Source organism: Macaca fascicularis, chromosome 1 (genome assembly GCF_037993035.2).
Source record: "Macaca fascicularis isolate 582-1 chromosome 1, T2T-MFA8v1.1".
Lineage (NCBI taxonomy): Eukaryota > Metazoa > Chordata > Mammalia > Primates > Cercopithecidae > Macaca > Macaca fascicularis.
The window spans coordinates 81117996-81143580 of NC_088375.1; the positions used below are offsets into that span (position 1 = coordinate 81117996).

A 25585-nucleotide genomic window follows, 5' to 3' on the forward strand; every position below is an offset into this window, starting at 1 on the left:
AAACCTCTTTCTTTTTTTTTTTTTTTTTGAGATGAAGTCTTGCTCTGTTGCCCAGGCTGGAGTGCAGTGACACAATGTCGGCTCACTGCAACCTCTGCCTCCTGGGTTCAAGTAGTCCTCCTGCCTCAGCCCCCCTAGTAGATGGGATTACAGGCACATGCCACCATGCCTGGCTAATTTTTGTATTTTTAGTAGAGACGGGCTTTTGCCACGTTGGCCAGGCTGGTCTCAAACTCCTGACCTCAGGTGATCCACATGCCTCAGCCTCCCAAAGTGCTGGATTACAGGTTGGAACCACTGTACCCAGGCTATAAACCTCTTTCTTTTGTAAACTGCCCGGTCTTGGGTATGCCTTTATCAACAGCATGAAAACAGACTAATACAACAGGAGAACATACACCTACCTTATGACCTGGCAATTTCACTCCTACATGTTTATCCAAGAGAAAGGAAAACATGTCCACAAAAATATTTGTAAATGAATGGACATAGTAGCTTTATTTCTAATAGCTAAAAACTGGAAACAATCCAGGTGTCCCTCAATAGGAGACCGGATAAATAAATTGTAACGTATCCACACTGCAATAAAAAGGAAGCTCACTGATATTATAATATCCTGGAAAGCATCTCAAAAAATTATGTTACATAAAGGAAGACAGATGCAAAGGTTGATCAAATGATTCAATCAATGAAGTTCTAGAGCAGCCAAAATCAGTCTATGTTGATAGATTACAACAGTGGTTGTCTGAGTTGGGGCAGGGGTAAGGATTGGCAGGAAAGGGAAGGAGGGAACTTTCTGGAGCAAAGGAAACATTCTATATGCTGATGGAGGTAATGGTTACATGGGTGTAGACACTGAAATATACATTTGGACTTTATCCATTTTATTGTATGTTTAAGAAAAACCCAGTTTACTGATTTTCTTCTCAGATTTCCAGAGGTATTGCCTTGACCTCCAAAGAGATTAGATTCACCCCAGGGACAAGGAACTGTGTCCAGACCAGTGGAACTAGAAGCAGACCTGTGGAACCCAGAGAAACCTAGATGGTCAACTTTTCCACAACATAGTTTCTGTCTCTGCACTACCAGGTGTTAATGTGCATTTATTTTGTGCTAGGAACTGTGCTAATTAGTTCCATATACCTTTTAATCCTGGGGGAAACAACAACAACAAACCAAACCCTGAAGCTCCAAGGGGTGAAACAACACACAGCTAAGACTGCAACTCCGCATTCTCATTCCAAGCCCAGAAGAAGCCGGCTGGGGAACTCCTCACCCGAGGCTCACGTTGGGGTTGTCCCTTGCCAGCCAGGAACTCCCCACACCAGCTTCTCCTTTATTTCACACCTAAGCCTGAGTGTCTTCCTTAAATAACCAGTGGTGATCCCTAGTTCACACTCCAAAAAGCTTCTTTTGTTTTCACAGGGACCAGTGCATGGAAACTACTGGTGACTTACTTTTGCAAATCCTTCCAGGCTTGGCACAACCTGCAGGCTTGGAAGATCCTGGCACTATAACACAGCTGCAGCTAGGGAAAGCCCTGGGAGCTCATTAATGGCCAAGGTCACTGGAAAAACCATGAAGGTGACCTCAAGTGTTAGGCCCCTAGGGCTAGGGCTAACGGCAGACGCAGGCCAGCGCAGCAGAAAAATGCCCCAGTCTCCACTCCGCCAAAGCACTTGCTTCCTGAAGGGTGGCTGGGGCCCGATGAGACATGATGTCATTGATTTTTATCGCAACCTTCCTGGGGAGGAGACAGGAAAACAGGGGCCTGAGGAGGTGAATAGCCTGAGCTGGGAAAAGAAACACAATTTCCAGTTCGTTGGATCAGACCCCTGAGTTTCAGGAATAAAGCCACCTTGTCAGACTCTCCTGGACTGTGGTGTCTAAGAGGACCATGGAAGCCTTAGTGAGTTCTTTCCATGGAATTTTCTGTGAAATAAAAATGTTTAATTTCTTTTTTTTTTTTTTTTTTGAGACGGAGTCTGGCTCTGTCGCCCAGGCTGGAGTGCAGTGGCCGGATCTCAGCTCACTGCAAGCTCCGCCCCCCGGGTTTACGCCATTCTCCTGCCTCAGCCTCCCGAGTAGCTGGGACTACAGGCGCCCGCCGCCTCGCCCGGCTAGTTTTTTTGTATTTTTTTAGTAGAGACGGGGTTTCACCGTGTTCGCCAGGATGGTCTCGATCTCCTGACCTCGTGATCCGCCCATCTCGGCCTCCCAAAGTGCTGGGATTACAGGCTTGAGCCACCGCGCCCGGCCAAAATGTTTAATTTCTTAAAGGTCTATCTAAATGGAAGTTATTGTGGCTATGAAGAAATCAAATATTTAATTGCTAAGTAAAAGAGATTAAAAGTGCCTTTAATCTTAAGAAAAATAAAATTGGGCAAAACATTATACATAAAATATATTATATATGTGTGTGTATATCATTTGTATGCATATTCACCTGTTGAAATAATTTTTTTTGTTGGTGGCTTAATTTTAGAATTTTGGCTAATTATTTCTAGATTCTCCGTCTTCTGCCAAGGGCAGGAGTTACTGTCTTAATTTTATGTAAGTACATATTTATTTTTGTTTTTGTCTGTTTTAAGTATTATTAATGAAATGCATGCACAGAGTTAAACTTTAAATAATATCAAATACTCGTAATAAAAGCTTGCAGTTCCCTGACTCCTCCAATCTCCCTAAGCCCTCCAGGATAATCACTTGTGTTTTTCATTTGGTGGGAGCAGAGCATGGAAACACATTTAGATCAGAGGCCATCCCTGACAAAAATAAGGTATCTTGGGAAGAATGTCCCAGAAGCTCTACATGAATTAGTCTGCTACATGTTTCTATTCCTTTAACCAACAAATCTGCCTAATTCATATCCCAGCACTCTGCAAGGCTGAGGTGGGTGGATCACCTGAGGTCAGGAGTTCAAGACCAGCTTGGCCAACATGGTGAAACCCTGTCTCTACTAAAAATACAAAAATTATCTGGGCCTGGTGGCACACATCTGTAATCCTAGCTACTTGGGAGGCTGAGGCAGGGGAACTGCTCCAACCCAGGAGGCAGAGGTTGCAGTGAGCCAAGATGTGACACTGCACTCCAGCCTGGGTGACAGAGTGAGACTCCATCTCAAAAAAAAAAAAAAAAAAAAAAGGAAAAAATTGTTTTTTAAATGGAAATCTAGTATCTCACAGAAAAGTAAACAAATTCATCAGTGCAGATAAGATGTATTATCAAAAGTCTTGCTGTCACCCAGGTCAGGCCATAAAACATATCTAGCATCCTCGAAGCCCCCTCCAGCGCTACCTGCTCCTCCCCAGAGGTGACTACTGTCCTCATTATCACCACAGATGAGTTCTGCCTTGTTAAAATTTCTCAAATTGCAACTACTTGGTGTCTCATCATTATGCCTTGCTTCTTTGACTTAACATTTTTTTCAAGATTCACTTATGTTGTTACATGTAGCTATAATTGGCTAATTGTCATTTCTGCAAGGCTTTCAATTACCAGAATTTATTGATCTATTTTGTGGTTGACGGACATATGGATTGTTTCCAATGTTGGCTACTACAAATAATGCTACTACCAACATTTTTGTGCGTGTGTTTTGGTGCATAAGTGCATGGATTTCTAGTGTGTATATACTTATGAGTAGAATTTCAGCATCACAGGGCATGTGTGGTTCAACTTTAGTAGACGACTAACTGTTCTTTAAAGTAGCAGTCTCCGACTGGGCACAGCTCACACCTGTAATCCCAGCACTTTGGGAGCCCAGGCAGGCAGATCACTTGAGGTCAGGAGTTCCAGACCAGTCTGGCCTACAGGGCGAAACCCCATCTCTACTAAAAAGACAAAAAAATTAGCTGAGTGTGGTGGCATGCACCTGTAATCCCAGCTAGTTGGGAGGCTGAGGCAGGAGAATTGCTTAAACCTGGGAGGCGGATGTTACAGTGAGCTGAGATTGTACCACTGCACTCAAGGCTGTGTGACAGACTGAGACTTCCGCTCAAAAAAAAAATAATAAAATAAAAAATAAAAGTAGCAGTCGTCAACCTTTTTGGCACCAGGGACCAGTTTCGTAGAAAACAATTTTTCCACCGACTGGTGGGGGATAAGGGTGGGTTGGTTTCAGAATGATTCAAGCCCATTACATTTATTGTGCACTATATTTCTATTATTGTTACATTGTAATATATAATGAAATAATTATACAGCTCACCACAATGTAGAATCAGTGGGAGCCCTGAGCTTGTTCTCCTGCAACTAGATGGTCCCATCTAGGGGTGATGGAAGACAATGACGACCATCAGGCATTAGATTCTCATAAGGGTCAAACCACCTAGATCCCTCGTACACGAAGTTCAAGCTCCTATGAGAATCTAATGCCGTGGCTGATCTGACAGGAGGCGGAGCTCAGGCAGTAATGCAAGCGATGAGGAGTGGCTGCAAACACAGACGAAGTTTCACTCGCTTGCCTGCTACTCATCTCCAGCTATATGACCCGCTTCCTATCAGGCCACAGACCGCTACAGGTCTGTGGCCCTGGGGTTTGGGGAACCCTGCTTTATAGTGTGCCAATTTACATTCTCACCAATTACGCAGGGAAGTTTCAATTGCTTCACAGCCTTGCCAATACTTGGTACTGTCAGTCTTCTTAATGTTAGCCATTCTGGTGGGTGGGTAGTGGGATTGCGATGTGGTTTCAATTTGTACGTCTCTAATGACTAAAGGAGGCTGAATATCTTTTCATTTCCTTATTGGACATTGGATATCCTTTTGTGAAATTCTTAAGTGTCATGTCCATTTTTCTTTTCTGTGGTCTTTTTCTTATTGATTTGTAGAAGTTCTTTTAGATTTTGGCTTGAGTCCTTTCTGGATACGTGTATTACATATATCTCTCTCCATGCTAAAGTTTCCCTTTTCATTCACTGATAGTCTTTCTTTGGTGAATAGATGGTCTTAATTGCAATGTAGTCATCTTTCTTGATTTCCTTCTTCTCTTGCCTCTTGGCCCCATTTACTACCTTGTAGCTTTCCAGTGTCTTTAAATAGATTCTAAAAAATAGTTTCTCCAGCTTTTCTAGATGCTCCAAATGGAATAATTGGGCAGAACTTCCTCAGGCAATCATCATTAATTTGTCTAGTTCTTTCTTCTGGCATTTTCATACTTCGAAATACATATATTTGGAATATTTCTTGATTTAATATTGTAGACTTTTAAAAATCAATTTTATATTGTGGTACATGAGCATTTAACTGTCTTTAACTTTTACTCCACAGTCTCTTGTTCTCTTAATGTGGTTCTGTCATGATTTAAAACTTCAAACCACATTTGCTCTACATAATATCAAGACTCTCTAAAACATTCTTCACTGCAAGTGCATGTGGTTGGCAAGGGATTTTCAGAGTGAGTTGTATTTGGCATGAGTGGGATTCTCTTTGAAGTTTTCAGCAGCCCTAGTCAATATTCTAGATCTTTCCAGAATAGTCACAGTTTCAACTACAGAAAGCTCTAGCCATTCTGAGATTGAACTGTGGTAGTTTCTCACTATTTTGGAGTGACCCCAGAGGTCCATGCTATGTGGAATTTATCTATTTCCTGAGGCATGGCTTTGAATCACTGCCCCGTGGAAGACAGGGCAGTCACTTAGCAACCAGCATCTCAGCAGACTCCCCAGGGCCCACTTCCCAATGTGGCTCCCTCTGTTGGGCCTTCCTTTTGTCAGGTACGCAGCAAGTCTTGTGACGTGATAAATACTTGGGAAAATAGCCTCAAAAAGAATTCCAACTGCTGGGCCTGACCATGGAAAAGAAGACAAATTAAAATAATTTTAGTAAGTTTTGGATCTTTGCCAGAAAAGGGAAGTTTTGAAATAGAGTGGTATGTTGAATCCAACAGTGGCTAGGATGTAGAAGTGAACAGGTCCCCCATACACTCTATACAAAGACCACAAAAGGTGCCTTTTAAATGTGTTTCATTAGGAAAATTACTTGTAATTTGTGTTTTTAAATAAGAAGATTAGAAAAGGCTGTGGGATAGACTTCTTTCCTATGTTGAGAGTTATCTGTGTTTCAGCTTGTTCTTCCTGTAAATACACCTGCACTTGTCATTTTACATGTCCCAGGTTTGGTTTGGAAAATAGAATCATAGCGATGGTCACCCAAACCAAGGGAGGTCCCTATTGTAGCACTACCTCCAACCCCTAGCCAGACTGGGAAACCCCTTTCCCTAGGAGTTTCTTACAAGGTGTTCTGACCAGGAGATTTCTTCAGTGTCCTGGGTGCCCCTTTCACACTCCCTAGAGCTGGGGGAAAACCATGGCTGAGTGGCAGGTGGGACAGGAGAGCATGAACCGAGGCAGAGTGATCTTTCCAGTCTTCCTGATTTGCAGTTATACCTGTTACTGGCACAGTATACTTTTGTTTGGTTTTACTGTCTTTCTTTCTTTCTTTTTCTTTTTCTTTTCCTTTTTTTTTTTTTTTTTTTTTTTTTGAGTTAGGATCACTCTGTCACCCAGGAGTGCAATAGTGCCATCTTGGCTCACTGCAATCTCCACCTCTTGGGTTCGAGGAATTCTCCTGCCTCAGCCTCCCGAGTAGCTGGGATTACAGGCGTGCACCACCACGCCCAGCTAATTTTTGTATTTTTACTAGAGATGGGTTTTCACCATGTTGGGCAGGCTGGTCTCAAACTCCTGACCTCAAGTGATTGGCCCACCTTGGCCTCCCAAAGTGCTGGGATTACAAGCATGAGCCACCAGTGCCTGGCCCTGTTTTACTGTATTTCTTAGCACAAGGTTCCAGGAGACCTTATTCACTGCAAATTCATGTTGGTTCTGTTTTCCTCCCCACCCCTTCAGCTCTCCATTCTAGCCCCACTCACAGCTGCTTATCCAGGCTGCCACTGTCCCACTACCCAGGAGCCCTGTGCCACACCTGGCCATTTGAAATGGTGTTCAGGGGTGTCTGACAGCCTGTGGTCTCCTGCCCTCTTCAGCTCACCACTCAGCACCTCCATGGATATCTTGCTCTTTCAGGCCCTCATCCTCCCTGTGCCTCCTGTGGAAAGTCTAATAACAGCAGGTGTTGACATGAGGAAGGCTGGGCTTCCCAATATACTTCATTCATCCACAAGACATTTATTAAGCACATACTGTGGGCCAGGCACCATAATGGGCCTGTGTACACAGATGAACAAGACAAGGTCCTGACTGCAGTGTCTCACAAACTTAAGCCATTCACACACATACACAAACACACTGGCACAACACAACACAATGTCATGTATCTGTGACAGAAAATCTGTCACTGGGGTCATGAGGGATGGGCAGTCGTGCTAATCAAGGAAATTCACCAGGCAGACAAGTGGTAGGATGGGAAGAAGAAATTCCACGGGGAGGAAGAAGCATGGGCAGATGTGTAGGTGGGAAACCCATGAATGGTCCCAAAACCATAAGTGATCTGCTATAGTCAGTGAGGGCAGGACACAGAAGACAAGGTCTGTCCTCAGGGAACTTATCCTCTAGAGGGGCGGGCGGCCAGGCAGGCTCAGAACAAAGCAGACAGGAAGTGATAGTAAGAGCTACTTTTAAAAGACCAGATAAAGTGTCAAGAGTTTTCACAAAAGGGAGACAGGACTTTGGGTTGGAGGGATCCCAGGGAGCTTCATGGGCTGGATTTTGAGCATGTAGGATGGATGTGCAGAGATGGGAGAAGAATCCAGAGGAAAGAGGAAGAGTGGGGCCTGCATGATGTGCATGAAAATAATGCCATCACTGGATGCAGGGCAAGCTCGGTCTCATTGATTATAAGTGGCTGAAAGAAGTTGGGATGAGAAGTGTGTGTGTGTGTGTGTGTGTGTATGTGTGTATGTGTGTGTGTGTGTATTGTAGGAGTCAGAATTGAGGGGCCCAGTGAGGGGAAGAAGGTGACAGTCTGGAGAGCTGAGGAGGTGACCTGGAGTTATGCTGGACTTGGAGGAGGCAGTGTGTGAAGCTATGGGGTAATTTTGGCACAGTTTCCTTGCTTTAAGTGTTCTTAATCCTTTTGCAAAAACACATTTCTATATTAATAAACACGAAAAAAAGGAACAGAATGGAAAATACACATAGATTTCATTGAAGATGAAAAAGTACAACTTCATTGAAATTGCGACTGCCCCCAGAAGGCCTTCAGTGTGTGTGTGCTCTTGTGGTCATTAGGGCAACAAAGGAAAAGATCTGAGAGGCCCTGACATCCTTGGCCAATTTAATTTTCACAGGAATTCTATGACATAGATGCTGTTATGTGAGAAAATGTAGGCCCAGCAAGGGCATACCATGGCCAAGGTTACACAGCTAATACACAGCTGACTCAGAACTCAACCCAGGATCTGTGTGCAAAGTCCGTGTTTTTCATGCAACAGCCTGAGCGGCTGATCAATGAGGTGTGCTAGGAAATAAAGCTGAAAAGGTAGGTTGGTGATAAATCACGGAAGGTCTTGAAGGCCAGGCTGAAATAAAGGCAGCATGTAAAAGAAAGTTCTTGGCTCACTGGGCAAGACCTGGAGAAGCTGAAGGTAAGAACATGAAGTGCGGTACAGCCACAAGAGAGGGAGTGACTCTCATTCATCCCAGCTTCTTTGGGGCCACCTCTTATCTACAAGACAAAGCGTGACTTGCACTCAATAGTGGCATTGTTTCTGTGGCAAAAGAAGGAAATGTGCCTCTGCTTCTGTTTGTTTTCCACTTAATGTTGTTTTGCAGAACACAGAGAACCCAGAATCATGGACCATCTCATTTTTGACTGAATGCTAAAGAAAGCACGTCAGCCATCTGCAGCTTCTCCCAAGGTGTCCTTCCCATGATTAGGGATACATTCCATAATCAACACAGCAGGACAGAACAGTATTATTGGATCTGAAAGAAAACCAATGGAGACTGGGAATCTCTAAGGGCAGCTGCAATTTTCTAGATCTATTATTTTCTATTTAGAGGTTAGTGAGACAGAACATGGTGTTGATATGAAAATCGAGAGATTTATGTTGTTTTCATAGTAGCAAAAAGAAAAGAAATCTCCGGAGAGGACCCCAAAATGGTAACTTGGTGTAAATACAAAGTGAAGAGTTATTTGTGGCTTGAGATAGGTTGGAAATTGCTCCTTTGATTAGGAGATGGTTGCTACAGTTCGCAACGGAATGTTACTGTCTTTCTTCTTTTCTTTTTCTTTCTTTAGTATCTGTTGAGAGAGTTTATGAAGAAACCAGCCAACATCCTGGAGATCCTCAGGCCACCTCAAGTACTGCTGTTTCTGTACAAAGCCTCTAATGGATTGATGTTTCATCAACTGGTACTGGGACAAGGACCCAACCACCACCATGATGAGAGCACTGTTAAGGTCAGATAAGCACCTGCCCTGGGCATAACTGAAGGCTTCAAGGCACCAACCATCTCTAAGGAAGTGTCTGCTCACAAGACAAACAATCTTTCTACTGTTCCAGATGGCGTCCTGGATATTGGCAATGTGGTTTTCTCCCGGGACAAAGTCTCTTTCTTCAAAGCACAGGTTAAATCTGTTTTGGTCACTGTATTGAGTGTCCAGGTGTTTGAGCAAAGCATTCTGCACCCATGCGAAGTCTTTGCTGCTGAAGCACAAATAGGCATCATATTTGTACGTATCAGGTTCTGTGCCCTGGGGATGGTACTTGAACACCAGTCTCTGGGCTGTCTTATAACAGATAAAACAGAAGCCCCGGAACTTCGTGACTATGAGGATGGTCATGAGGAACAGAGTCAGAGTGACAGTGCATACAATGAAAAGGGAGAACTTCAGGGACTTTAAGACTTCCTCTTCATCACAAGCTTCCGTGGAAAGAGAGAAGAGGGAAACCCCGGAGAGCGAGTCAGGGTACACGCAATGTATGTCTGCAGGAGGCCCAGCTATAGTGACATTGGTGTGATTAAGCCAATGGATAAAAGTGCTAAGTGCACATTCACAAATGAATTTGTTATGAGTTATATCCAAGACACTAAGTGATACAAATACATCAGGATCGGGAGCTAGGAGCTGATTCCCAGATATGTCCAGGATCTCTAAATTAGCAGGTAAATCATTGTGAGAAAGAACTGTCAGCCTGTTGGAGTTGAGGCTTAGTCCCTTTAATGCAGTCAGATGTTTAAATATTCCTGGTGGAAGGGAATTAAGATAGTTATTATTCAAATACAGAACTTGAAGATTAGAAAGTCCCTCAAAAACATCCCAACAGAGCTCAGTTTCCCAGGCAAGTTGCAACATATTTTCTCCAAGGAAAAGCTGTTCTAAGCTGGGATTCTCTGAAGGTGTTTGATCTCCACTACAAGAGGATAAGCGATTTTGATTTAAAATGAGAATCTGGAGATGAGGTACCCGTAGGAGAAAGTAGAGAATATCTAGATTTTCTAGCCTGTTTTCTGATAAGTGGATGAAGTTGGCCGTAAGGTTGATCTCTGACAAAGTCACTAGTTTATTGCCACTTAAGAAGATATCAGGTATGCTTGGAATAAAATGAATGGTTGTAAGAGCATTGTCTCGGAGATCCAAGGTCTGTAAGTTTTCCAGGAATTTGAATGTTTGGTCTTGAATTATTCCAATGTGATTCTTTTGCAAATCAATGTAGGCTACCTTAGGTAGTCCATAGAAATTCGAACTGTAAAGTTCCCCCAGAAGGTTATACGACAAATTGAGAACTTGGAGGTTGTCAAGTCCGTAAAATGCTTCAACCACAATCTTATTTATCTTGTTGTAGGCAAGGTTCAGAACCTGCAAATCCTGGAGTGTCTCAAAGACTCGGGAGTTCAGGGAGAAGATAAACCCATGTGAAAGGTCCAGGTGTCTCACTGAACTTCTGGCCAGGCCAGCAAATGTGTTCTGGTCAGGATCTTTGATGTTATGGAAGCCAAACCCGGCACCCATGATGTGGTGGGCAAGAATCAAAGAGAAGGCCTGGCTTTTGCTGATGGCATTGCTAAAGTTTCTTGTGATATCCACTGTCCAGCCATTTCCAGAAACATCTAGTGTCTCCAGCACCATGTTTCTGAACGGGTTCATACATTTTCCCCAGTCCACTGAGACTCTGCTATACAAGTTATTAGCTGCGAGGCTGAAAAAGGAGAGCATTTTCCCTTGGAGGGGCTCGAGCTCATGTTCACATACAAGAAATATTTGGTTGGAGGAAAAATCTATGGACTTCAAGGAATTCAGCTTCCCAAATGAAGGATGAAGGTAAAGGCTACGAATCTGATTTTTGGATAGATCCAAGCGAGTTAAAGACTTTAAATTTCTGAAATAACCATCTTTCAATACAGCATCGGAGAGACCACAGAAATACAGTCTAAGTTCAAACAGATGGAACAGTCCCTGAAAAGCATCTGGATGCAAGAAGTATATCTGACTACTTCCCAGGTCCAAGATTCTAAGGTTGGGCAGGTTTCTGAAGGCCTCCTTGTCAATAGTCAAGGGGGTATACTGGTTCCCGAGCTCCAGCAGCTGCAGCTGTTCCAGAAAGGGGAAGGATGAAACAGTGACTGTCCGGATATAGTTGAAGCTCAGCAGGAGCCTCTCAGTGGTGTTGAGGACCTGGGGGACCTGGGTGAGGTTGCAGAAACGATAAAAGGCTATTCGGCCATCAAAGGAGCAGGAAGGAAATCCAAACACAGGACTGGCCACAAGTACCACTCCTAGGAGAAGGTCCAGGTGGTCTCCCATGATCCTATGGAGAAGAAGGGAGAATGAAAACACAGGCATTTAAGCTGGAGGTATTGCACTGGGGTCTTCAGATCCTGGGGGTATTCTCTATGATGTTCCTGTTCCCTTTGACCCCTTCATTCCTCTGACTCCACAAACGTGGCTGCTGGCAGATACAGACAAAGCTATTCTTACTCTCTTTCTGTTTTTTTGAGACAGGGTCTTGCTCTGTCGCCCAGGCTGGAGGGCAGTGGCACCATCACAGCTCACTGCCACCTCCGCCTCCCGGGTTTAAACTATCCTCCCATCTCAGCCACCTGATTAGCTGGAACTACAGGCATGTGCCACTGTACCTGGCTAATTTTTGTATTTTTAGTAGAAATGGGGTTTCACCACATTGCCCAGGCTGGTCTCCAACTTGTGGGCTCAAGTGACCTGCCCACCTCAACCTCCTGAAGTGCTGGGATTACAGGTATGAGTCACCACACCTGGCCTATTTTTGCTCTCTTTCTATCAAACACTTATGTTGAATTCTCTATATACTAGGCACTATTCTAGGTACTTAAAAAACATTTCACTTAATCTTTTAAAAAATTTTTATTTATTATTCTAAATCAAAATTTAAAAATTGAGATGGGGGTATCGCTTTGTTGCCCAGGCTGGTCTTGAACTCCTGAGCTGAAGTGATCCTCCCACCTCGGCCTCCCAACGTGCTGCGATTACAGGCATGAGCCACTGCACCCTGCCTGCACTTAATCCTTATAATAATTCTACGTTTGTTCATTCATTCGTTTTTTTCATTCCTGATTTGCTGAGGGGAGTTGGAGAAAACAGCAGGAAGAGACACAGTGTTGCTTCATTTTAGCCAGGCACCCCGTTCCTAGCCCACAGAAAGCTCGGCTGATGAGTGGAAAATAAATTCATTGTTTTTCTCCCTTAACTTGTCTAGGCTACTGGCCCATCTCCGTTTGTCTGACCTTACTCCACCCACAGTCCATCCCATCATGCAGAAATCGGGCACTTTCTGGCATCCCTACAAAGAGTCAGATGTGATGGGCTTAATAAAAATGTGATAAGTGCCTAGTGCTCGCCTGACAGCTGTGTGAGTGTGTGAGTGTATGACAATAAACAGAGACCGGCCCACTTGCCTAAGTCCTGTGGGGGAGCTGACTGTCTGTCTGGGTGGGTTGAGTGTTTTCTTCACGGGTGCAGCAGAAATGGTGCTCAATAAATGTGTCTGGCTTATGTTCCAAGTATTGTGCTGGGTGCTGTGAAGAGAAAACACACAAGAACCCCACCCACAGAGAGCTTGGTGTCTGTTATTTGCATAGCACCTCCATCTTTGGTGCCTGCTATGCATTCCATTTGCTCTAAATGTAACGAAAGGCCTCTGTTGGAAGGTAAAGGAAAAGTTACATAGCTCAGAGGGCAGGTGAATGAGAGGAAAAATAAATGAAAGAAACAGGAAGAAGGCAATGGTTTATAAAGAGCATGAATCCCATGATCCCATGAGACAACATCACTGGCAAAGGTGTCAACACCAGGAGAGATTAAGCCTGGAGCAGTCACGGTGCTGGAGGTAGCCTATCTCTAACGAGGCTGTGCTTTGTGTTGGGGCTGATGTATGGTGGGGTTTCCACAGAAACTGTGAGGCCGTGGCACACAAGCTACAGCAAATCAGAAGTAGGCATCGATGCCTGGGTTGACTCAAAGTATCAAACTCAGGCATCTGATAATTGTTAGGAAAAACTTGGTGAGAATGTTTATCACCACTCTGAATTTCTCCCTCATCTTAGTAAATGGCTTCACCATATCCATCCAGAGACTCAGGGTGACAACATAGCAGAGTCACCCTCATTCTTTTAAACATCACCCCCATATCTAATCCATCGGCAAGTCCTGTTGGTGCCACCTCCCAAGCCTATCCACTGCCCTACTGTAAGCCACCGCCATCTCTTTGTGTGGGTCAGACTGGAGACTCCTCACTGGCTCTCTTATTTCTGGTCTTGCTTTCATTTTCCAGCCAGCAGCCAGCATGATCTTTTAAAACCGTAATCTAGTTGATATCATTCCTCTTTGTACAGGGCCCTTCCCTTCCCTCCCGCTGTACTTGGAATAAAATCCTACGAGGACTTACATGATTCAGCTCTTGACTGTCTTGTCAACATTATCTTGAATAGTTTTTCTCCTCAATAACTCACTAAAAAAAATTTGCTGAGTACCTATTATGTGTCAGGCACTGTTTTATTTATCATTTATTTATTTGAGACAGGGTCTCACTCTGTCACCCAGGCTGGAGTGCAGTGGTGCTATCTCAGCTCACTGCAACCTCTGCCTCCCGGGTTCAAGTGATCCTCCCACCTCAGCCTCCTGAATAGCTTGGATTAGAAGTGTGTGCCACCATGCCCAGCTAATTTTTGTATTTTCAGTAGAGATGGGGTTTCAGCATGTTGGCCAGGCTGTTCTTCAACTCCTGACCTCAAGTGATCCGCCAGCCTCAGCCTCCCAAAGTGCTGGGATTACAGGCATGAGCCAGCACACCAAGCCTCAGGCATTGTTTTAGGAGCTGGCGATACAGCTGTGAACAAAATGGACCAAGCCTGCCCTCATGGAGCTTACATTCTGGTGGATGGAAGAGGTGATAGACAACAAAAGGAAGAGGAAATAGGTACTGACAAGTGGAGGTAAATGCAATGGAGGAAAGTAAAGTGGGAAAAAGGAGATGGGGGTGCCAGGGCTGGGGTGGTGGCTGCTGTTTATAGAGAGGAGACAGGAAAGGTGTCTCTGATGTAATGAGATTAGGGCAGGGGTCTGAAGGAAGTAAGGAAAAATGTGGGGAGGCCCAGTGTTTGAGGGAGAGGAGTGGCCAGCACCAAGGTCCTAAGGTGGAAGCTCCAGCCATCCTGGAATACACACATGGTCCGTCATTCCAAACTCTTTCCAGTCTCGGGATCTTGGTACGTGCTGCCTCCTCCACGTGAACCCTCTTCTCTCTGCTCTTACTGCGACTGGATCTCACACCAGTGTTTCCTCAGAGCCTTCTCCTGCACACACTATTTGAAATAACTCCCCCGCCCTGTTAATCTTTCAAAAACCATCTTATTTCCATCAAAGCAATGATCACAGCCCTTAATTGTCTTGTCTATTTGGTTGCTTATTTATCATACTTAACATCTCTGTCCCCGGTAGACTATATTCTCCACACAGCAAACAGTTAGAAAGAAGCATGGTGCTCACACAAAAAAAGGAAAGAGTATGTTGAATATGTTGAATGAACAACACTGCCATCAACAGAAAGATAAAGGGATTGGATCTGTTCAAGGACCTTTGCCTCAGTGCATTTTATCTGTAACACTCTCTAAAAGCAGTGGCTCTTGATGGGGACAGCTGCCTTCTAGGAAGCTGTAAATTTGCAGGCTTGCTTTTTGGTTGTTGCAGTGACAGGAGTGGGTATCCCCCCTGTAATCAGAATGGCATAATAATGTATGTCAATGAAAAGAGCCAAACTGTAAAACATTTGACGAAATTTATTCTGAGTCAAATACGAGGGCCATGGCCCATGACACAGCCTTCAGGAGACCCTGAGAATGTGTGCCCAAGGTGGTCAGGATGCAGCTTGGTTTTATATATTTTTGGGAGACATGAGACATCAGTCAAATACATTTAAGATACACATTGGTCTGGTCCAGAAGCACGAGACAACTTGAGGGGCGGGGGGCAGCTTCCAATTTATAGGTAGATTTAAAATTTTTCTAATTGGCAATTGGTTGAAAGAGTTATCAATAGAGGCTAGGCGTGGTGGCTCACGCCTGTAATCCCAGCACTTTGGGAGGCTGAGGCAGGCAGATCGCTTGAGGTCAGGGTTGGAGACCAGCCTGGCCAACATGGTGAAACCCCATCTCTACTAAAAATACAAAAATTAGCCAGGCATGGTGGTGTGTGCCTGAAATCCTAGCTACTGAGGAGGCTGAGGCAGGAGAGTTGCTTGAACCCAGGAGGCAGAGGTTGCAGTGAGCTAAGCTTGTGCCATTGCACTCCAGCCTGGGTGACACAGTAAGACTCCATCTCAAAAAAAAAAAAAAAAAAAAGAGTTCTCAAAAGGAAAGAATGTCTGGGTTGGGATAAGAAGTTGTGGAGTCCAAAGCCTGATCATGCAGATGAAGCCTCCAGGTAGCCAGCTACACAGAACAGAATGTAAATGCCTCTCATCAGACCTAAGGTCTGTGTTGATGTTAATGTTGGCAGGTATAATGAGGCATTTTCAGCCCCCACTTCCATCATGGCCTAAACCAGACTTTTAGGTTAAATTTTTGAGTGCTCTGACCTAGAAGGAAGTCCATTCAGATGGGCCGGGCACAGTGGCTCTCTCCTGTAATCCCAGCACTTTGGGAGGCTGAGGCAGGCGGATCACCTGAAGTCAGGGGTTTGAGACCAGGAGGCAGAGGTTGCAGTGAGCTGAGCTTGTGCCATTGCACTCCAGCCTGGGTGACACAGAGAGACTCCATCTCAAAAAAAAAAAAAAAAGAAAGAAAGAAAGAAAAAAGAAAGTCCATTCAGATGGTTGTGGGGCCTTTGAATTTAATTTTTGGTTTACATCTGCATGACAGTCCTGTACCATGCAGAATCGGCCAGCATCCACACAGCTGTAGGATGTCTTGCGCAAAGTCCCTAAGGGTCAAAAGCTTGCTCAAAATTACCTCAGAACCTAACTTTGTGTTATATGCTAAAAAAATAGTTTTTGCACTGTTTTAATATATACTGAACTTTTCAGGAATGCAACTACTGTGTCAATCTAGGTAATTGTCAATCTAGGAAAGACTGTACCTTGTTTAGTTTGGACCTTTATAAAGTGTTATAAACCAAAAATAAAATTCTAAGCTCCCCAACTGACTGATGGACCCCTCTCTTGGCCAAGAAAAGGGGCCTGAAAAACTAGTTCAGGCCATGATGAGAAAGGTGAGGGGGTCAGGCACGCCTCATTATACCCTCCTCCCTTTGGAATTCAGGAACAACTGACCAGTATTAACATTAAAACAGAGATCTTCAGACTGATAGAACATACTCTTTGCAGCAATAAGATACCAACACAATAGGCCTGGCACAGTGGTTCATACCTGTAATCCCAGCACTTTGGGAGGTCAAGGTGGGCAGATCAGCTGAGGTCAGGAGTTCAGGACCAGCTTGGCTGACATGGTGGAACCCCGTCTCTACTAAAAATACAAAAAATTAGCCGGGCAGGGTGGTGGCATCTGTATTTGGGAGGTTGAAGCATGAGAATCACTTGAACCCAGGAGGCAGAGGTTGCAGAGATCATGCCACTGCACTCCAGCCTGGGCAACAGAGTGAGGCTGTCTCAAAAATAACATAACATAACATAACATAACATAACATAACATAACATAACATAAAATAAAGTAAAATAAAGTAAAGTAAAGTAAAGTAAAATAAAGTAAAGTAAAATAAAATAAAGTAAAATAAAGTAAAGTAAAATAAAGTAAAATAAAGTAAAATAAAATAAAATAAAATAAAATAAAATAAAATAAAGTAAAATAAAGTAAAGTAAAGTAAAATAAAGTAAAATAAAATAAAGTAAAATAAAGTAAAGTAAAATAAAGTAAAATAAAGTAAAATAAAATAAAATAAAATAAAATAAAATAAAATAAAGTAAAATAAAGTAAAGTAAAGTAAAATAAAGTAAAATAAAATAAAGTAAAATAAAATAAAGTAAAATAAAGTAAAATAAAGTAAAATAAAGTAAAATAAAATAAAATAAAATAAAATAAAATAAAATAAAGTAAAGTAAAGTAAAGTAAAGTAAAGTAAAATAAAGTAAAATAAAATAAAGTAAAATAAAGTAAAATAAAGTAAAATAAAGTAAAATAAAATAAAATAAAATAAAATAAAATAAACAACAGATAGCAGGACCTGAAATAAATTTAAGTATTTTACCCCAAAATAGAATATTTCTTTGACATATTTTGAAAGGACCCTGCACAGCTGTCTCTTGTGGGAAAATCTACATCTGTAGAGAATCCCCTTCCCTTTCCAGGTCTTTTCCTGATCCAGGAGAGATTTAATTAAGAATCTGGCACCTTTTTAGTTCTCATGAAAGAGACATTTACCATCTATTCTCTCTCAAGCCTGCTACCTGGAGGCTTCCTCTGCATAAGAACCTTTCTTCATAACCCCTTGATTCCAGGACTTTAGATAAAAACTTAATTCTTTCAGCAAATTGCCAACCAGAAAGTCTTTTAATCTATCTATGACCCGGAAGCCCCAGGCTTTGAGTTGTCCTGCCTTTCAGACCAAACCAATGCATACCCCACATAGGCTGACTGATGTCTCGTGTCTCTCTACAATATATAAAACCAAGTTGTAGCCCCAACACCTTAGACACATGTCCTCAGGACTTCCTGGGGCTGTCACAGGTTGTAGTCCTCACATTTGGCTTGGAATAAACCTCTTGAAATATTTTACAGAATCTGACTCTTTTTTGTTGACAGTGTTATTCAGCATTTCAGAAAATCACTTCATGGTGGCCAGTGCCTCTGTGGAGAGTCAAACAACGTCACACACTGTACCCGTCTGTACCATATGGTGACAGCATTTATGTGTGAGCAAATTTACTTAGTCCTCATTTCAAAATGTCAAGTGTAATACAAAAGTTTGAGAAGAGGCAGGGTGTGGAGGTTCACTCCAGTGATCCCAGCAATTGGGGAGGCCAAGGTGGGTAGATCACTTGATCCCAGAAGTTTAAGACCAGCCTGGGCAACATGGCAAAAACCCATATCTACAAAAAAATGCAAAAATTAGCTGGGCATGGTGGTGCATACCTGTAGTCCCAGCTACTCGGGAGGCTGAGGTGAGAGGATAGCTGAGGCCTGGGAGTTTGAGGCTGCAGTAAGCTGTGTTTGTGCCACTGTAGTCCAGCCTGGGCAACACAGTAAGACCCTGCCTTGGAAAAAAAATGTTTAAGAAGTGTCAGTTGAATATTATCTTACTTCTCTTAAATCCAAGCATCTTCTTTATAAGTAGGTGTGAGTGTTTAACTCATTTCATCTTCTAGTTGCACACAAGCATTCACACACTGAGACATGTACCAATTCATTATAAATTACTCCCCCTTTTATTTCTTTTTTATATCCCAGTTAGGACAGTATATTGATTTCTATAAAATTATGCATGTAGGTGGATTATGTTACATCTATGAATATCATTTCAAAATAATAAAGAGGTCATTTCAAATATTTGTTATAAAACGGAGGCCTGGGTCTGACAGTGCTGCAGTGCCAAGAGGTAAAGCTTGCAGGTCTTTTTCCACATTCCTTACAGGCACTCTGATGATGAAACCCAGGAATTCTGTGAATCCTATGTATTCTTTCCACCTACACAGTCTGTGATTGTTTTGTTTTGTTTGAGACAGGGTCTCACTCTGCTGTCCAGGCTGGAGTGCAGTGGTGCAATTACAGCTCACTGCAGCCTCAATTTCCTGGGCTTAAGTGATCCTCCCACCTCAGCCTCCTGAGTAGCTGGGACCACAGGTACATATCACCATGCCAGCTAATGTTTGCACTTTTTTTGTAGAGGCAGGGTTTTGCCATATTGTCCAGACAGGTCTCGAACTCCTGGGCTCAAGCAATCAGCCCACCTCCGCCTCCCAAAGTGCTGGGATTACAGACACGTGCCTGGCCAGTGTTTATTTCTTTTGTAGGTGATGAGATTGAGTAATGCAAATGAAGTAGCCACTTTCTGTCTCAGTGAATTTCTTGTGGCTTCAAATGGGCCTCAGAGCTAATGACCTTGTATTTATAGATGAGACACATAGGTGGGAGGCTGCATTTTGGAAAATGGGATAAAAGTTCAAAGTGATCTCAATAGATAAGATGAAGAATTATTGAAAGAAAATAGAAACCAATCAGGGTAGACAAGGGTGTTACAGTTCAGAAGAAACTCCTAAAGGCAAACACCACCCCTCCTGCCTCCAAGGTTTGGGACAGGCTTTCTCAGGTGCCATGTGAGGTGCTCTGCTCTGTCCCTGCCACCCTCAATTACACATTTATCATTGACACTCCATAGTGTCCAATAATATCAAATATGCATCGAGATGATAAACCAACCTAAAAAGGCAGAAGAGAATCTACGAATAGAGGGACAGATGTCACAAGGGACGAGATGAGAGGCAGTTATTGCAATGGGCTCTAAATCCAGCTCCAGGGTTTCTGGCGTGCAATTGGAAGGCTATGATTCTAGAAACTGATATAATCCTGGGAGGCAGAGATAAGGGTGTGGGTAGGAAGCATGAGCCCTTACTCAGTGGTACCTGGGGTGAAGATTCTGAAGATGTACTTCAGATGAGACAAGAATAGTGGGGGAGAACAGGCCTTGCCACCCAAGGAGGAAAATACATGGTAATGGAAAGACCACATTTGTATTGGGTTCCACATAACCTTTTCCACGTCTTATAGTATGAAGTAGATTCTGAAGTGCCCTACAAGGCATGTAAGCATGTTGGCCTCATTGCTCACGCCTAGGATGTTATGGTGGGCTCTCATGCTCAGTCACACTGCCCATCAGTAGACAATATGTTTTTAAACCTTTTGAAGTCTTGGACCCCTTTGAGACTCTGATGATAGCTTTGATTCTTTTTCCTACAAAAATGCACATTTGCGTCACAAACCAAATTTTGAACCCAGTTTCAGAGGATTCGCTGACATCCTGAGGCCTGTCCACCTCCATGTCACACTGAGGAGCCTTAGTTTCTGTTAAACAATCACACTTTAGGTTCTAGAACAGGGGATGGAAAACGTTTTCGCTACAGGGCCAGAGGGTAAATATTTTAGGTTTTGCCGTCCAAACACAGACTGTAGTTTGCTGATCTCTATTCTAGAAGAAAAGAGAACAGAAAATTTGATTTCAGAAATGAGGGTTTTAAGTGACTGTAAGATATAAATATGTTCCAATGCTGAACTACCAGTATTTGCAGGAAAGAACAAACTTGAACCCCAAGTTGCTGACAGTTTTGCAGCTGCTATTTTATCCAAACATGAGAAGGAAATTATCATCGGAGAAATCCCTGCGGATATGGGAGTGAGAATGCCAGCTCCGAAGAACAGTTACAGTTTTTAGTTTAAATTATTTGTTTTTATGGATGACTCAACTGCTGGTTCCCAAACACGCCACGAAACTAGATGACCTTGAATTTGTGGTAAAGATGAGAGAAAGACAGCCCTAAACGAAATATGTTCCAGGATACTGAATTTTCAAGTACATAATAGGGAAGCTAAAATGAAAGTAAGTAAGTAAGGTGGATAAAGCCAGCTGAACAAATGGATGTGAAAGAACATTATCTGGGCTTATGTTGTATTACAAAGATACCATGCAGACCGATTTCTTTATGAAGTACAGAAAGGCATGAAACAACGACATTTGTGTCTCTGAAGTAGATCTCTGTGGGTTAAACGGCAGGACAGGTGAGCAGAGGAACCAGATGAGCAGGTGAGCAGAGGTGTGCAGCGAGGCAGCTCCTGGACAGCCTGGGAGGAAGTACCATCCAAAAAGGAGCCAGAGCTAAAATGGGTGGAAGTAAATCTTGAATGAGCACTGGGATTGGGGAAATCCAATCTAAAGAGGAGAACCAGGCTGTGAAGTTGTTCCAGACCCTATCAAACCTCAGTGAGACGAGAGTTCAAGAACGGCGTCCACGCGGACCAGGTTGCCGCTGCAAAGGCACCGAGAACAGCGCCCGACCCCAGCGGAGGAGTGCGCCATCTAGTGGCCATAGAGGGAGGAAAGGGAGGGACAGGAACTAAAATTCTCAAGGGGGCAGTGAGCTTCTCAACCACTGTTAAAAGGATGCTAAAAAGCAATGTGTATAATTACTTCTACAGTTAGTTCTTCTATCAGGTGATATACACATTCCTTTTTACAAGTCATTACACTATTCAAAATCACACAATAAAAACCACAGGGCTCATGGGAAAAATGGAGCTAGGGTGTTTCACACTTGAAAACTTAACAGTGGCATGCATATAAAGAAAGAATTGGGCCGGGCGCGGTGGCTCACGCCTGTAATCCCAGCACTTTGGAAGTCTGAGGCGGGTGGATCACCTGAGGTCAGGAGTTCGAGACCAGTCTGGACAACATGGTGAAACCCATCTCTACTAAAAATTCAAAAATTAACTGTGTGCGGTGGCGGGCGCCTGTAATTCCAGCTACTTGGGAGGCTGAAGCAGGAGAAGCCCTTGAACTCAGGTGATGGAGGTTGTAGTGAGCCAAAATCATGCCATTGCAGTCCAGCCTGGGCGACAAAACCAAGACTCTGTCTAAAAAAAAAAAAAAAAAAAGAACGAAAGAAAAAGAAAGGACTGGAACCCCCCTTATGGTAGCACAGTTTTAGCCAAGTTAAATGCTTAAAAATGCATAATAAATACAGCACTTGGCTTTGAAAATGACCTGCAGTTTGCTTGTGGAAGTGGGCATTTGAAGGGTTGCAGCTTGTGAGTTATCTTATTTTTATTTTTTGAGATGAAGTCTCGATCTGTCACCTAGGCTGGAATGCAATCCAGCTTACTGCAGCCTCCGCCTCCCAGGCTCAAGTGATTCTCCTGTCTCAGCCTCCTGAGTAGCTGGGATTACAGGTATGCACCACTATGCCCAGCTAATTTTTGTATTTTTAGTAGAGATGCGTTTCACCATGTTGCCCAGGGTGGTCTCGATCTTCTGACCTCAGGTGATCCACCCACTGTCATGCGCGTCCGTGTGAAGAGACCACCAATCAGGCTTTGTGTGAGCAACATGGCTGTTTATTTCACCTGGGTGCAGGCGGGCTGAGTCCAAAAAGAGAGTCCAAAAAGAGATAAGGGTGGGGCCGTTTTATAGGATTTGGGTAGGTAAAGGAAAATTACAGTCAAAGGGGGTTGTTCTCTGGCGGGCAGGAGTGGGGGTTACAAGGTGCTCAGTGGGGGAGCTTTTGAGCCAGGATGAGCCGGGAAAAGGAATTTCAGAAGATAATATCATCGCTTAAGGCAAGGACCAGCCATTTCACTTCTTTTGTGGTGGAATGTCATCGGTTAAGGTGAGGCAGGGCATTTGCACTTCTTTTGTGATTCTTCAGTTACTTCAGGCCATCTGGGCATATACGTGCAAGTCACAGGGGATGCGATGGCTTGGCTTGGGCTCAGAGGCCTGACATCCACCTCGGCCTTCCAAATTGCTGGGATTACAGGCGTGAGCCACCGCACCCAGCCAGTGAGTTATTGTGAATGGGGGAAGAAGGGTTATTTGATATCAGAGGGGAAGTTACAGCAACAGATGTGGGTGCATGTGGCTCAAATCACACATGGAAAATGAGGTAGCTGACTAATATTGGAGGTATATTTTGCATATTCTTTTGTGTTTTGGCACAGCTGGGTACAGTTTTCTGCTTTTACATGCAAGAAATTACACATAAGCAAATGTGAAATTCACATTCTTGAATATGTTAATATTATTCTCTAGCATATCAATAATCTTCCCAACACATTAATATTGCTCCCTAATACATCAATCATGTTAGAAACAAGTTTACATTCCAAAACAAGCCTTATAGCAGCACTGACTATACTCTAATTCAAGGATTACAGTTCAAATTAAGAGTAGAAAAGATGCAGGTTCTATATATGATTCTACCCCCTGCACCTGCGAGGCAGAGTATGGAGAACCTGTGGGACTGTCTTGAAAATCAGCCCTGGGAATGAGTGCAGACTCAGACCCTAACAAGCTCAGGGACTTGGGCAGAGCGCGTCACTCCTCACAGTCTCAGTGTTCTCATGTTTCATTGAAAGACTGAACAAGATTAGTAGCTCTCAGCGTTGGCTACACATTAGAATCACCTGGGAAGTCTTCAGACCCGGGAAGCCCAGACTGACCACAGATGCATTAAATGAGCCTCTTTGGGGTTGTTGTTGTTGTTGTTGGTGGTGGTGGTGGTGGTGGTGGTGGTGGTGGTGGTGGTGGTGGTGGTTGTGGTGGGCGGGGGGAGGGGATGGTGTGCTCTCTCAGGAATCTGTATCCTTAGCCATTGTGTGAATTTTATACACACTCAAATTTGAGGATCACTGATGGAAACCAATGGTTCTCAAAGCTGACTACACACTGGAATCACCAGGGGACTTTAAAAAAATGCAAGTGTGTGGGTCCCATCTGAGAAAGGCTGATTTAGTTCGTGTGGAGTGTGGTTTGGGCATCTGGGGTTGTTCAGAGTCTTCAGATGATTCCACCAGCAGAGTCTGATCACCTGGTCTTCTGGTTGCAACCCTGACTGCACCTTAGAACCACGTGGGCTGCTTAAAAACAGTACTGACTCAAAAAATAAAACACAGAACTAATCGCTGCATGACCCAGCAATTCCACTTCTGGGTGTACACCCAAAAGAATTGGAAGCAGAAGCTTAACAGATATTTGCACACCAATATTCATAGCAGTATCACTCACAATAGCCAAACGGTGGAAACAACCCAAATGTCCACCAATGAATGAATAAATGAACAAAATCTGTTGTCTATATAATGGGATATTTTTTCAGCCTTAAAAAGGAATGGAATTCTGACACATGGTATAAGATGGATGAACTTTGAAGACATTATGCTGAGTAAAATAAGCCAGTCACAAAAGAACAAATATTGCAAGAATCCACTTATAAGAGATATCTACCCTAGAACTGAAAGTATAAAAAAAAAAAAAAAGATATCTAGAACAGATAAATTCAAAGAGACAGAAAGCAGAGCAGAAGTTACCAGGGGCTGGGAGGAGGGGAGGATGGGGAGTTAGTGTTTAATGGGCAGAGTTTCAATCTGAGATGATGAAAACGTTCTGGAGACGAACAGAGGTGAATGTACTTAATGTCACTGAACTGTCTGCTTAAAAATTACTAAAATGGACATTTTTTATGAAACGAAAATTATATGTTGATTTTTCCACAATTTAAAAAATTAAATTAAACCCAAAAAACCCACTACAAATACCCAAACCTGACTTCCCAATATTCCAGTTCCACAGCCCTCTGAGGCCTGGAAAGTGCATTTTATATCCGTATCCCAGTTACTTTGATGTTAGTGGTCTCAGGCCATGCTTTGAGAAGTGTTGGTCTAACGGATCGCCTCCAACTCAGAAACCAGGTGATTCTCTTAGATGAAGGAGGGCTGGTAAGAAAATCTGAGGGCTGTTGAGTATTGGGTTTTTATTATTAAGGCTGATTTAACTTGTATCTAGGGCTTTGAGGGGGAAAAACAGAAACAGAACAATCAATGCAGGCTTCAATACCCCTGCCAAGCACTGTTAATTAAGATAATGAGACCAGAGGGAGAAGGGTCAGTATCCCTTTCATTTGAGCTGAATTCATTTAGCTTTAATCCCAGCCATTAGCTGGGCTGGTTCCCTTTCTTGACTTAATTGCCTGGACAGCAGAGCTGCTCACCTACGCCTGGGGAGTTACGGGCCATGGTGTCTCTGCAGCAAACACACAGCCTGCATTTCAGGGGTGCCTCTGCTCCTGGGGCACCACAGCATGCGGATGCCTCCAGCTGCGCCAGGGCTGCTCCTATGCCAAGTTAATGCTTGATCCCTAACAGATAATTCCAGTCACAGGCTCGCTGGCAGACCTGGGGTTCTGAGCGGGGCTTGGGTTGGCTGTGGTCAGGTGGAAGCTACAGAGGGAATGCTTCTCCTGGTAGGTGCTGGGCCCAAACCTGGAGGGCCATTGGAACAGCAAGCATGGAGGACTCACTGTCTGAGAAAAACACAAATTCTTTTCCAAATGGGTGTCTGAGAGAGTTTCTCCAAATTGACACACGTATAAAATTCCTGGACCAATTCCAAATGTGGGTACAGAATGTGGGTTTAGCCTTGGGTAAAGGCT

General features: G+C 43.5%; 1 protein-coding gene across 12 annotated transcripts in view; it reads right to left on the minus strand.

Moving 5' to 3' along the window:
* Positions 1-7109: 7109 nt before the first annotated feature.
* The window catches only part of TLR5 (toll like receptor 5), a 34540-nt gene continuing 16064 nt past the window's right edge, over positions 7110-25585 (minus strand). The window contains exons 3-6 of one of the 12 annotated variants that reach the window (XM_074037072.1): positions 18525-18646; positions 16806-16898; positions 16016-16196; positions 7110-11716 (exon numbers count right to left, since the gene is read on the minus strand). In XM_074037072.1, the coding sequence (XP_073893173.1) occupies positions 9136-11712 (2577 nt within the window). In that variant the 5' untranslated portion in view covers positions 11713-11716; positions 16016-16196; positions 16806-16898; positions 18525-18646 and the 3' untranslated portion in view covers positions 7110-9135. Of the gene's footprint in view, positions 11717-16015; positions 16197-16805; positions 16902-18524; positions 18647-25585 lie in introns of all 12 variants that reach the window. The other 11 variants (XM_065542396.2, XM_074037083.1, XM_074037076.1 and 8 more) reach the window with 11 other exon arrangements.